Raw genomic sequence first — 14,860 nt, 5'->3', positions numbered from 1 at the left:
TGTAGGAGATGCTGAGGAAGCTAAAAATGCCTACAACGCAAATTCCATGATTTTGAGCCGAATTTTGATTTTGGGAGTGTAGCCCATCTTAACCTACACCAAAAGTGGGTATTGCCCTACTTGTAGGAGAATTTTGGTTTTATTGGTGTGTATACTTGTTTGGGTATAGAGAAAACACTACTTGTCTTTTAAAAAAAAACAACTGAACAAGTAGCAAAAACTTTACCTTCGATTTTCTCAAAACATCATTTTTCGGGAAAGCCCCCTTGTTCTTGAAAGCGACCAACTATGAAGCGCCAAAATACTACAAATTATGATACATGTCTTTTCTATATCCATAAAGTAAACATAATCCCAGAAAACGTGATAGCATTCTGAAAAAATCTTATCTTCCTGGAAAGCACAATAAAGTGTAAGCTATCACTTTACAGGCACTAAAACACTATAGCACTCACAGGATATTATATTTTTATTGTTTATGGCCGGGTACCCACTCACACGTGAGTGAATAAACGTGTAAAGTGCCTTTCCCAAGGACAATAATAAATTTATTATATCGGGCTGAGCTGAGCAGCGCACCTCTTGTCAAAGATTCTACACTAAAACTAAAAGATTGTTTAGTTTGAGTCTTTTAAAACAGAGTCCTCAAAATCACGTTGGCGCCCCATGAGAATAAGCGCGTACTTTGTGAACAGCTGACTGTGGAAGTTTAGAGAAAATATCAGGGCAACCTCCGTACCACACTCGCATCGCAATTATATTGTATGAAAATGTTATGGCTTGGATTTTGTTTAAAAAAAAACAACAACTGAGAATGAATGCGGGAACAAGTGAAACTCTTGTGGGCCAAAAGGGTTATTATATAAGTACTAGAGTCTTGGCAGTGATGTCACCCACGTAAATGAATGGGGTGGGGGCTGCCAGTGCCTGCTTTTGGACGCTGAACCTCAAAGTCAAGACATGCGCAGTTCAACAGTACGCTTCAAGACTCACGTGGAGGCGTCTCGGCGGTCTTAGGAGCACATCTAAAAGCTTGCACTAACATAAGGGGGCAGAATGGTGTTTAAAATGCTTGAGCTTGTGGGGAGCTGGTTGGAGGGTCAGATAGTTCATGTAAATAGGGGCACGCCGGTCATGTCGATTAGGGTAAGGCTGAAATTATACTGCCATGCACAACTGAAGTGCACCGCATAACGGACGAGCAGCTAGGTCGGAACAGGTGATCCCATAGGTCAGCGCGACTCCGTCCGACTGTGTTTAAAAAAGGTGTTGGGCAGGCGTATATAGCTCTGTGGTCACCCCTCCCCCACATTTCGATGGCAGGGCGAGCCTGTCCGCACGCGAAAAGAAGTGCTGTACGCACACACGTTTTTTGGGTCCTCACGACTTATCACGTCTAGTCGTGTCAGTGAAATGACAGAGAGGAAATAAAGAGGAGGGCACGACTTTTTCGCGGCGTACTTCAGTTGTGCGTGGCAGTATATTTTCAGTCAAAGAAAGCTCCCGTGACTGACACGTGTGACGTCACTGTAGTGAGCTCTGGTATTATTATATAACCTCTTTGCTGTAGGCTTTTAGTAGTCTTTTATAAGCTTTTCAGAGCTCTATTTAGCGGCGCCACCGCTCACCACTTTTCGTTGACCAATGAACAGCAGTTGATCTGCGTGCGCAAAGGGGTGCTATTCCCGTTCTTCTTCCCGAGAAACGAAAAACAGCTTCTAAATAGGTACTGCAACGCCATCTGAGAACAAGAGCGTATGGCGGTGGACACTTTTTGGTTGAGTGAACCATATTGTGGAGTAGCATCTCTGTCTCCAGCTGTAACCTCAGGATTACGGGCCCAAGTAGCTTCGCCACAAGACTACCGACGCCGAAAAACGTATTGGTAGTGGATGTGGAAATGAAAGTAGTATCTAATTATATTATTCCTTTTAGTAAAACACAACGTGTGGCAGTGTAAGCGAAAGAGAGCTTAATTCCGAAAGCAGACGACTCGAGGAAGCAGGTTTGATAATGACAGAACATTGAATTTTAATTATATTGTTGTTATTGATGTTGTTGTTGTAGCTGTTCTTATTATTGTTTTTTTGTTGTTGTTGCTGTCGTTGTTTGTTTGTTTCCTGGGGGTGGGGGAAGGCGTTTTACGCTCTCATTGAACCATATTATAATAAACCATTTATTAGGAGTCGGGCTGTGATTCTGCCTTTTAGCGGTAACCCAGGCTCAGAGTATGCAACATTCTACCAGAAAGACCGATATACTCAATAAGAAATCTCTCTAGTCTGGAGTCGACGCCAGATGTCGTACATATAACGCTAATGCGCTCAACTGCTGCATCACAGATGCCGTAAGAATTTAAATGTGGACATAGACTGGACGATGAAGGAAAGAAAACGATTTGAAATTCTCAGGACTATTAAGCCAACATAAAAAAGATATTAGATGAAAGCGCCCCTAAACATGAACAGAAATCGAAAGAAAGACGAGAAAGCAAGAAGCAACCAAACAGAGGCTAGCTGAAGGAATGGACCCGAGGGAGGGGATTTCCAACCGAATGACAGAGGAGGTCGACTGGTGCGAACAACTCTCGTCGCGATCTGCTCAAGATCGGCACGCAAGTCCAGCCTTAAAGGACAACAGTTTCACAAGGTCAAGAGTAGACAGCTTCTAGACGCTAACGCTCAAGGCCATTAAAATGATTAAATGTTTTGAGATGGTCATTGTATGTTTTAAAGGGCATTGGTCATCAACCAGGTTTTCTTTTTGCCCTTGTCTTTTACCCCTCACCAACAAAAACAGACAGACAAACAAACAAACAAACAAACAAACAAACAAACAAACAATCATACAAACACTTAAACAAACAAATAAACAAACAGCCCCCCAAAAAGACTCCAATCAAAAAATGAAACGCAAACAAAAGAAAAACACAACCTTTTGACACAATTTACTTTGAAATTGGCTGTCAATGCAAAACCGGGTGAAGAGGGACACAACATCCCAGCAGACAGACAAAGATATTCGATTGCAAATAAAACAGCAAAAAACCAAACAAATCCAAAAACAAAAACAATCTAGCTTATTTCTCCTGAGAGCTTCGACGAAACGCCTATCCATTTCACCACATACGCCGAAGAGAAACATTAATAGCACAATGAAACTGTCTATTAGTGGCAAATAATCGTAATATACATCGCCGGAAACCTCCAGGTCATTGGTCAATATTCATAATATACGTCTTTACCAACCACAGACTCCTTTCCATGACATGAAAGCAATCGAAATGACGTTTTAGCGGCCATCTCGGGCAGTTAAACAATATCCATTTCATAGAAGACGTGCAGTTTCCTTAATAATACCACGAGGCTCCTCTATGCTTTCATCAGTTCCTTGCTCTCACCCCGTTTTCCCCAAATCAAACGACTGACTACTCTTTGTCTTTGTGAATTTGTCTACCGTAATAACTAAAATATCCTCTGGCTCTCCGTTAGTTCATTTAATGTCGAACTGAACTACCAAGCGCACCCACTGGACTCTTTTGGACTTGAGTCATTTTGTGGAGTCACTAAAGCCCTCGGCCAAGCACTCAGGTAATAAAGGTAGATGTCGGCAACGCAAAAGGTGGACTGAGGAAATCAGGAAAACCCTGCGTAATTATAATATCCAAATTAAAAGAGCTGTGGAGTTGGCCTACCACCCCCCCCCCCAAACCCCCCCCCCAAAAAAACCAACCCCCCAAAAGAAAACAAAACAAAACTGCATCTCCCTTCGATGCCTAACGGCCATAGACGATGAAAGAATAAAGTAAAAAAGAAAGTAGATCAAAGCCCTCAGCTCATTTGGTTAGGTCCTTTTGGACGTGTCAATAGTGGCGTAAAATCCATACACACCGTTATTGGACGCGTTAATTAGTGGCGTTAAAACCATACATACTTTTATTGAACGTGTTGATATGGCCGTAAAACCCATACAGACGTTTAAAACACCATTTACGAAAAAAATGTCCGCGGTTTAATTAGCAGAGTAGTTTCTGCTTTTACATTTGATTGTAAAGATGACAGTGATTACGGTGGAAGTAATTATGGTAAGAACGAAAAGCTGACTGAAACTGTTACCACTAGCTCTTAAGGATATTAATATTACTTATTACTTCGTATACCATATAAGTATTTGGGGTTGCAGTTGTTGTTGGTTTTTTTTTTTTTTCTCTTTTAATGTTTAAAAACATGTGAACACAATAATGGTCATTTTTTTAGTACTGTGAAATGGCAAGAAAGAATGAAAAAAAAAAATGTAAGAAACGCAGTACTCAGTAATTGGCGCCCTCCTACCACCCACTGAGTCTACTTTACTTTTACGTTTACTTTTTCATCCTCTGTTGCCGTTAAGAGTCGAGGGGAGATGCAGTTTTCTTTCGTTGGCCAGCTCTGCAGCTCTTTCAGTTGAGCTGAAACTGAGTAGTCTTGGAAAAACCCATCGGTGATAAAGAAATTATAAAGTTCTGTCTAAGGACAAAACATTCTGAAAAAAAAATCTAACTGCCAATTATTACAAGGTTCTTAAATTTCAACGACATCTGAAAAATGGGTCAATTTGTACAAAACAGCAGGGGCACACTGGAGGAAAATAAAGTCACAAATTCCATACCGTGTTGTTATTTAGAGAATAGTATTAAAAGTTATTAACCCTTTTGTTTCCTTCTCTTTGTGTGCCTATCAGTTCTTCTTTGAAACAATGTTTCAAACGTGATAGTATACTTTCTGGCACAGTTTTAAGTGAGTGAATTGTTAATGAAAAGTCGATGAGTTGGTGAGTGGACCACGTGTATGACTTTGTTCAACAAGATGGGGGGGGGGGGGGGGGGGCTATTCAAGTGAACATTTTGAGTTCTGTTTCAAGTCATCGTTTTGAGAAACCTTTTAGGTTTTAAAAGAAATGACAAAAAACGTTGATTACTTTTTTTCAACTTCTGACCTGTGCAGTGAAATGATTTTTAACAGATTTTTTTTTCCTTCGCAAGATTGATTTTTCTCAGCAATACTTTACCCTGGTTGTCCCAGGTCGGGGGTCGCGATGCTATAAAACAGAAAGTCGAAATTTAAGACAAAAAAAAACCCCAAACGAATTTGAAGATAAAACTTTGCAAAGTCCCCCCTCCAAAACCAAGCCCTTTCAACCTCCGTGCATTAATGTCGTAAATACGGATCAAACATTTGAAATGAGAAGAGTTATAACTAACAATCTGGATTAAAGAAAACAGAAAAGCAAATGAAAAATAAATAGAAAAATAAAACTAACCTGTTGGCTGTACAGTGAAATAGTAAAGGCAGTATTCCCAGTTCTTAATCCAAACAAAAAATAACCCACCCCCCAAAAAAAAACCCAAAGAAAGAAAGAAAAACACACCCAAAAAAAACCTTGGAGTAATTTCCTGCTGAGACGGGTTCCCCACAGCTAAATCAGTCGGGCAATTACCCCGCCCTTGTCAGCTGCTGCTTGTCCTTGATTTTATTTTTTCTAAGCTCTCAGACTTCCGTGACCAGCTAAACCAATAGAGGCCCTAAACATGGCCGTGTTCACCGCTGATTAGAGACATCTACAAATGTGAGGTCCGTGTCGTTCTAAACGAGAAAAAAATCAACATAAATGTCTAGTCTGCGTTTTTAATGTATTTTTACCATACGTTTATCAACTTCGACATATTATATCATTATTTGAAGGAGTTGAAATGATACTCTGAAAATAATTTTATAATGAGCAAAACAATGTACGTTTTACAAAGGACCATTATAAACACAAAGGAAACAAAGGAGAATATTGAGATAACAAGAATAATGATAATAAAAAAAATATTAACCACGACAATAATAATAATAATAATAATAATAATAATAATAATAATAATAATAATAATAATAATAATAATAATAATATAATAATAATAATAATAACATTAATAATATATTAATGATAATAAAAAAGTAAAAGAATGATAATATTATTACTACTACTACTACTACTACTACTACTACTACTACTACTACTACTACTACTACTACTACTACTACTATTACTACTACTACTAAACTACTGCTGCTGCTGCTGCTGCTGCTGCTGCTGCTGCTGCTGCTGCTGCTGCTGCTGCTGATGCTGCTGCTACTGCTGCTACTACTACTACTACTACTACTACTACTACTACTACTACTACTACTACTACTACTACTACTACTACTACTACTACTACTACTACTACTACTACTACTACTACTACTACTACTACTACTACTACTACTACTACTACTAACAATGACATATAAGCAAAATAATAAATGAGTGCCCATGCAAAGGACATTTTAATTACTTTTCCTTTATTGATAGTTCAGTTTTAGAAAAATCTGAAGAACCCAACACCCTGAGGAAAAATACCTGTTCTGTAGTGTATCAGGGCCCTTACGTCTTGTGGATATTTACAACTAATTATTGAATAAAAGTAATCAGCTACCGCAAGCTGACTTGATTTCATGTTTGGAAAGTGTGGTTTTCATTAAGTGATATATATGTGTATAATATAGACTTATGTATATATATATATATATATATATATATATATATATAAAGATGTTTTAACCCTATTTGAAGGTCGTGTTTTATTATCGTATCCATACGACGAGGGGAACATTGTTCCACCAATTTCCAAAGAGGAAATTTACTCGTTAATTCGAACCGTACGCTTTGCATGACAGTCTGTCAAAATGATTTTTTGAGAAATACTGAAAGTTTCAGAGAGATCTTCGTACTTGAAGTATTCTAAAATAGGAAGAATACAACCATGGAGGTACAAAATGATCCCAGGGCGTACGGATAGGGTTAAACCAACATACACTGATGTTTGTAGTTGTGAAGCCCTTCTTTGTTTCGGCACTGACACGACCTGTGTTCGAATATCTTGGTACAGGAGACTGGTTGGGGGTGGGGTTGGGGGTGGTTTGGGCAAAAATTCTATCAAGTATCTAGGTCTTCCTTTAGGGAAGCTGTATCCTTCTCACTCAGATAATAAGCCCGAACCGGAATGGCCAACGTTCACCTTCTAGATAATCTAAATTATATCGATGGTGGCCAAACGCCTAAGAAAGAAAGAATCAATATAATATTATGTCACACCAGCTATTTCACAGTCAGGGGTGCGTTTTCTCGGAAGTTGAGTCTCCCCAGTCTGCACCAACACATCTTGATCAACTGCATCTAACAACTCACATTCCCTCAGGAACCCAAACGTTTTACATCAAGTGGAATCTCCTTCAAGTCCAAACAAAATTCTCACCGGGGTCAGTTTTGCCGCTTTGGAGTTTCATTCAGGAGACCCGAGTTTGTTTTCTCGAGTGGGGAGAAAGTTTCTATCGAGTACTCAATCTTCCTAAGGATGCTGTATTCCTCTCAAACAAGTTGGTTCTGACAGGCAAAGTGGAAAACCCGTCTCCTAATTGATCTAAGTTATGTCGATGGGGGCGTTAAGATGCCTTCATTAAAGATTTGTTTTAAAATTTAAGGTCTCTGAAGTTGAAAGAAGTTCGCCCACTTTCGAGTAGCCATCAAGTGAGATTTTCTCGAACTTGACAGCTTAAGTTTACAGACGATGATTTACTCTAAATCCGGAGAAAATGCATTATAGTCTCAAAATACGGTGTTCATATTACAACTGACAAAATTGTGTGTTGGTGTTCTGTGTTGCATTGGATGATCTTCCCCCATACTCCCTTTACATTTACGTTCTATACGGGGCTTTACAGCAAATCATTATTCGCCTCTAATGCAAATAGGAAGAAATATGATCTGCCGTAAAGCTCCGTACACAGAGGAAAATATCCTCTCATCGCACGGTGAGGAATTATAACGTTACTTTGAGGTGAAGAGAGAATGAAGGGCGAAAATTGGATATTTCGTAGCCATGCAACAAGCAAAACTTCTCACGGAGTGAGTGGGGCCTAAAATAACCTTTTCCAAAGTGACTGAAATCGTAAAGAACGTTATTTAGTATGTTATTATTCTTCGACTGCTGGTTCTTTTATTCAGCTTTCTGGGCCTCTTTTTGTCCCCCGTCCCGGTAGACAATCTCACGCAAAGACACAAACAGCGCCTAAGAAATGTACAAGGCGAGGTTGCTTGTTAGTAATTATCGTACCCATTGTCGTACGGAATATTGCTGAGAGTTATTGACCACACTGCGTGCCCATATTGATCAAAGGACCGTCTGGGCGACTATATTGACCGTTTCCTGTTTTTTTTCTCTCTCTCTTTCTTTTTCTTTCTCTCTCTTTCTCTCTTCCTCTCTCTCTCTCTCTCGATTTTTCTCTCTTTTCTATCTGTCTTTCTATCTCCCCGTCTGTGTATGCACGTGCACTGTGTGTGTGTGTTTGTGTGTGTGTGTGTGTGTGTGTGTGTGTGTGTGTGTGTGTGCGTGAGAGAGAGAAAGAGAGAGAGAGGGAGAGATCCGCCCTCTCTCTCTCTCTCTCTCTCTCTCTCTCTCTCTCTCTCTCTCTCTCTCTCTCTCTCTCTCTCTCTCTTTTTTTCTCTCTCTCCCTCTCTCTCACGACGAGGTGTAATCAGGCGCTGGTCAATTTTTGGGTAAATAGTTATTGGTATCATCTTAAAGATTGTAAATTCTACTTGCATTTGATGAAAAAAACAAAACATTTATCTTGAATAGAAGTCGAGATATTAGCCATTACAGGAGATCGGGTCGCCTGGCTTCAGAAGTAAAATTAGAGAGAAAATGGTCGACAAATTTGGTGAATTCCATAGCTCAAAAGTCCTTTGCAACTGCAGACTTACATTTTTCTTGCCTTTAATCAACGTTTTTTCATAAAAATCCACCCTTAAGAATGTTTGTGAATGGACATACAAGGTACTGTGTAAAAAAACAAAGATTCGAAACAAAATTCCAAACTGGCCGAAAAATGCCGATTACTTCTCTTCTTTTACCTCCCCCCCCCTCTCTCTCTCTCTCTCTCTCTCTCTCTCTCTCTCTCTCTCTCTCTCTCATATGTTCCTTCCCATCTCTCGTCCCAATTCTCTTTCTCGACCCCCAATCCCCCATATCTAATCTCTTCCGATCCACTCTCTATCTCTTACTTCCACCCCCTATAATGTTCTCGTTCTCTACTCATTCCTCCCGCCCCCTCCTTTATTCCTTTCCTCACACCATCCATCCATGTGCCTGTCAGCTGTCTGTCTCCCGTACTCCATGGAGTGCCAGCACAGAGATATTCCCCTCCCGCACACAATAATTAGTTCTTCACGTTTGGGTGTCCGCGAGAATCTAGTCCTGAACCATCGACCCTGTTGTATTAGACACCTCCACTAGACCTTCTTATCCATAATGCATGTCGAAACTCCTGCAAGCAAACACGTTAAATAGCCAAGTAGACACACAGAGAAAGAACCAACATAATCCGTAATCCTCACTGGGACGTGCCTTTCCTTCCCTGCTTTTGGTAGAACTCGCGTCTCTTCGAAAAAAAAAAGTTTACGGCATCAGCAAACTCGTTTTTAAAACACAAATGTATACTCTCACAGAGTCTGAGTTTTGAGCCAAAGAAACGTAAGTTTTGTTCAATAAGACAAACAGCGACACAATAACGAACAGTTCTCTACAAATGGAACAAAAGTTAAACCCTCGAAACCCTCTTTGGTGCTACGGAAACAACAGAGTGAAACAGAAAAAGAATCTGCTGTGCGTACCCCTAACTCCCACCCTCTTTTTTATTTCTACCCCCCCCCCCCGGTCCCATTTTCGTTCACTCACACAATGTACCCGCTATGGATATTATACAGGAACACTACTCAGTCAAAGTAATACTTTGGGGGCCATATCATAGTTTGCGAGTTAGGAGGAGTAATCGCTTGTCTGTTCTGAGCTTGGACCTGTTGACTCTCATGGAAATACTTCACTTGTAAATGCTACAGTGTTGCAAAAGCTGAAATTTGATGAACGAGGTGATGGATTTCGACATTTTGAAAGTAACAAATACGTAAATTCGTATTTCCGACAATTCAGAACAATATTAGTGTGGCAGAAAGAGTGAGGAGCTCAGAGGAGGGGGGAGGGAGGGGGTGCAGACAATGGAGACGAAGGCAGATGACAGAATATCGTTTGAGGGTGTGAAACGAGGTGAAATAAGATCATTATAGAGAAGAAACTTTGTCGTTGCTGTCAGGTTTCGAACCCGTGGCGTGTTGAATGAGAGGCGAACACCGTACCTGTAGACAATGAGAGGGGGGGCTCTCGTGGCCTAGAGGTTAAGATGTTCGTCTCTCATTCAAAGGTCCCGGGTTCGAATCCTGCTAGCGACGGAAACAGTTTCTTCTCTAAAATTATCTCCTTTCACCTCCTTTCACGCTCTCTAGCAATGCTCTGTTGTTTGCTTTCGTTTCCACTTTGTACCCCCACCCCCTCACCTCCTTTGCCCCCTCCCCTGGGCTCCTGACTCTTTTTGCAGCCTTTCTACTGCTTCTCCTTGGCTCTTTCTTACTGCTGTCTTTCAGCCTCACTCTTTGTCTTCTCGTAGGAAAGATCTACGTCTAGCCTTCTCGGACAAGGGCGAAAAATCTCGCATTGGCGGTCTAAAATCGATAAGAGTAGGCGTGGGCCGCCACCCGGGCAAAATTCAAAATTTCCTACAAACTGAAAATGTTTAATGTGTCCCGCGCGCTCATATGACCTTAAGCACTTACAACAACAACAAAAAAAGACCATGAGAGCCCCCTCTGCTCTGTGTGACGCGACCAAACTCCTACCTCGCCCCAGAAGAGATCGGTGCTTTTTATTTCTTTATAATAGTTTTAAAAATCATTAAAACCTTTTCTATTTGCCCAACGCCTTCACCACTGTTTTTCCCCTGAACAAGAAGTTCAAGGTCTTCACAACAATTTTAGTTCCATTTGAGATGCATCAGTCTCTTCCTGATTTGTTTTAATAGCGGCCGTCCCAGGTAATTTCTTTCAGTTTCGATAATATTATGATTAATCTTGTCCATTGCTCACCGCTTGGCAGCCCAGCTTCACCATGTTATCTTTGTGGAAGTATGAAAACTCTCCACCGTTGCAATTAATATGGGACGGATTTTATACTTTAAAAACTTTTACGCTTGGTCTAAATTGTTATTTTCCTTTTTGTTTTTATTGTGTTTTATCTGTTTATTTGTATGTTGTTGTCGTCTTTTGTTCAAAATGTTTAATAAATAAAATTATTTCTCCACAGTTTGCAGCGTTTTTTACATTCTCTTGGACATTCGGCGCTCTACTGTGCAAGGGTGTCCACTACCTTCAGAATGTATCATCATTGTGTTCTGTCCTTACACTGACTACCATGAGCCTAGAGAGGTGAGTCTCTGCTTTTTTTCTTCGAGATCGTTATAAAAAAATTAAGGTCTCCAGGTGATAAAGACAACCAAGGTACCTTCTATTCTTATGTTGTCTTAGTTTATCTTATTCTAAAAATGCAAAAAGCTGTGGTTTAACAGCAGCTTAAGGTCAACTTATCTTTATAAAATCCCCCACAAAGATTTCAACACTGTTTTTCAATGAGTGCATAATGCTTTTTATCTCAGAGTTTTATCATCCTTAAACATTCGGTGGTGTCATGAATCATTAATATTTTTTGCTAGTTACATACATTCAGACCAAGAATCTGTATGCCACCAAGCACCCTCTCTCTCTCTCTCTCTCTCTCTCTCTCTCTCTCTCTCTCTCTCGATCGCTTTCTCTCCTAATTCCCCTAAACGTAGACATACTTCATTGCTCGTACTTTTATATGATTAATTTTCAACCTCCCTACGAAATAGAACAATATACTGCAGAAAATACTAAGCAGTTAAACAACAAAACATCCCCACACCGAACACGTTAGAAACTGCAGATATTAGAACAGATGAGGGGATAATATAGTATGTTTATTCAACTCCACCGAATGTCTGTCTGCGAGGAGCACAATCTCTATTTCTGTGAGACGAGAATCAAGATTTGGATCCCCCCCTCCCCCGGTAATGCAACGATAGATAGATAGATAGATAGATAGATAGATAGATAGATAGATAGATAGATAGATAGATAGATAGATAGATAGATAGATAGATAGTGAGATAGATAGATAGATAGAGAGAGAGAGAGAGAGAGAGAGAGAGAGAGAGATAGATAGCTCAAATCTTCCCAGTAACACAAATGCGTGGAATGATAGAGGAGAGAGTTGCGTGGTCCTTATCTCATTCTGGCTTGTTGAGGACCTCGCCTATGGCGATTGGCCAAAAGGCGGGTCTCGTGTCCTTCACAGGATGCTTCACGATGCCCAGCGGCTATCTAATTACCCTTTTCCAGCTTTTTATAATTGAAACTGTTTTATACAAAAGAGACGAAAACAAATATTTTGTTTGAACTTGTGGCCTTTTTCGGGTTGAACTAGAACAATAAAAAAAAAAGAAAGAAAGAAACGTTTTGAGAATACTTTAATAGAAAGATCTGCAAGCGACACTAGAAGCAATCGACACGCGCACAGATGAAAAAAGATAGCCGTTTAAAAAATATGGAGGAAAATGACAAGGTCAAATTACTTGCCTCCTACTCCCCCACCCTACCGCTTGCACCTCAGAAAAGAAACTAACAGAAACAAACAATAAAACGTGAGGCAGCGTGGTGAAATCAGGCTATCGTCAAAATAATCAAAGTGAAGAAACTTGCATTTTTCCGCAGGTTCGTGAATTTTTATCAAATTTTTGATTTTTGGCTCAACACCTTTCATGCCCAAGAAAGAACTCATTTCTGTGTTGATTTTTCTGAAAAGCGTATATTAAAGGCACAAAAATGTAAATTTTCAGTTACCACGGACTCTTAAGCTAAGGAAATAAATACATTTTGGCGGCCATTTTCTCACTAATTTTACCTCTGAAAGTAAGTGAACCCCGCCTCCTTCTTTCGCAAATATCTCGACCTGTATTCAAGATAAATGGATATTTTTTTCATCCATATAAAGACAAGTAAACAAGCTTTAAGATGATACCAATAACTCTACAAGCCCAAAAATTGACGAGAGCCTGATTCCACCACGCTGCCTCACAAATAACAAATAAAGGAGGCAGAAAACCAAAGCTAAACAAAAAGATTCGCAATTACGTCACGTAAGCCAGTATCACATACAAAATAATGAAACGAAGCTTGAATCGAATATAATAATTATACACAATACATAACAATACGTCGCATTTTTCTGTGCGAACCCCCCCCCCCCCAAAAAAAAAAAAAAAAAAACCCCTAATAAAACCACAAAACCACCTATTTAACACAGCAAGGATGAAGAGACACATCAATTAATGTGTCACGACGCGATCGAATCAGGCGCTCGTCTATTTTTGGGCAAGCGGGGTTATTGATATAATATATATTTTAAGCTTGTTCAATTTTCTGTCTTTTTATAAGAAAAAACACTCATCTATCTTGAATATAAGTCGAGATATTTGTGATCGAAGGAGGTGGGGGTTGCCTGGTTTCACAGGTAAAATTAACGAGAAAATGGTCGCCAAAGTTCGATGACTTCCAAAGCTTGAGATTCTTTGGAAACAGAGGGTCTGCAATTTTTGTGCCTTTAATTAGCTTTTTTCGGTAAAATCCATACAGAAATTCATTTTCAAACTGACTTAGAAAATGTTGAGTAAACAAAAATTTGAGAAACGTGTCCAAACTGGCAGAAAAATGCCACATTTTTCAGTTTCACCACGATTTTACCAGGATGCCCCGCAATAACATAAAGCGTCCAGGAAGAGCAATGTCTACCACACAGACGTCATTACCGAAAAAAGTTCAAAGGAAGTGGCCGACAACAAGAAATTACCAAAATAATGCCAGTCAGAGATTAGTAACACGATCTGGTTGAAATCGAAATTCAAATTAGGATTTTTGTAAGACTTTCAATGACGTTTTAACACAAATGCAAGTCAGCGTTAAAAGAACCAAGAAGAATTACTTTTTCCTTTTTTATGCAATTGTTTGAATCCTTTTGCGATTTAAATTTCAATTGTGAGATATAACAATACAACAATAAAAAAGGGTGGTAATTCAAATGTTCTATTCGTATGATAATATGTATACATATCTATTACTCGACATACGTCAGCGGCAGGCAATGAGAATACGCTCATGTTGCAGAGATTAGCAACAGATCAGATGAGGCATTGCATTTACTTTGAACAGAATGGCATTACTCGTTATAATATTATGTTGTAAGCCAATTCTGTGCCAAGTTGGAGTGTTTATGTTGACTGCTATCTCAGTCTGTTTGCTGCAATGCCACCTCCCTTTCAGCTCACTTTAGGTATCGCAATCACCGCCGAGGCATCCGGCATCCAAAACAGTCTAATATAATACTTGACGGGGAAATTAAGTTTTGATCTCCTTCCTAGTCTTGATAAATGGAAAATGTTATGAGATCTACACGACGCCTTAATACGTTTTTATTTGACATTTGGGTAGATGTACGGCTGAATGAAAAATCATTTCGACAAATTGGTTTTAGAGTGACTTAGCTCTCGGCACAACTACTGATGAATGTTATTACGGGAGACTCGGGTAATCAAAGAAAAATAAATAAACAAGGTGTTAGGCTCAACGTGAAGGTTCACATGTAGAATCAAATCTAGATCTAAATTCGTTCAATATTGCGGTGTATCGTCATGCCATATCTAGTTGCTCACGTGCAATATAGTACTATAATAAGGAAATCGAATATCACAGAACATAAAAATAGATCTAGCTAAGAAAGAAATTTTTCTAAATAATTGATTTTTATTTTTTTTACTTTAAAGGGGGGGGGGGGGGA

At 39.5% G+C, this 14,860-nt stretch overlaps 1 protein-coding gene across 1 annotated transcript in view; it reads left to right on the top strand.

Moving 5' to 3' along the window:
* The window catches only part of LOC101854709 (QRFP-like peptide receptor), a 152,405-nt gene that overhangs the window by 91,801 nt on the left and 45,744 nt on the right, over positions 1 to 14,860 (top strand). The window contains exon 4 of the mRNA XM_005096018.3: positions 11,258 to 11,379. Coding sequence (XP_005096075.2) covers positions 11,258 to 11,379 — 122 coding nt within the window. The remainder of the gene's footprint in view (positions 1 to 11,257; positions 11,380 to 14,860) is intronic.

This window comes from Aplysia californica, unplaced genomic scaffold, assembly GCF_000002075.1.
Source record: "Aplysia californica isolate F4 #8 unplaced genomic scaffold, AplCal3.0 scaffold00119, whole genome shotgun sequence".
Taxonomy (NCBI): domain Eukaryota; kingdom Metazoa; phylum Mollusca; class Gastropoda; order Aplysiida; family Aplysiidae; genus Aplysia; species Aplysia californica.
Note: the sequence above shows the minus strand (reverse complement) of the source record. Positions and strands in the feature narration are given on the sequence as shown.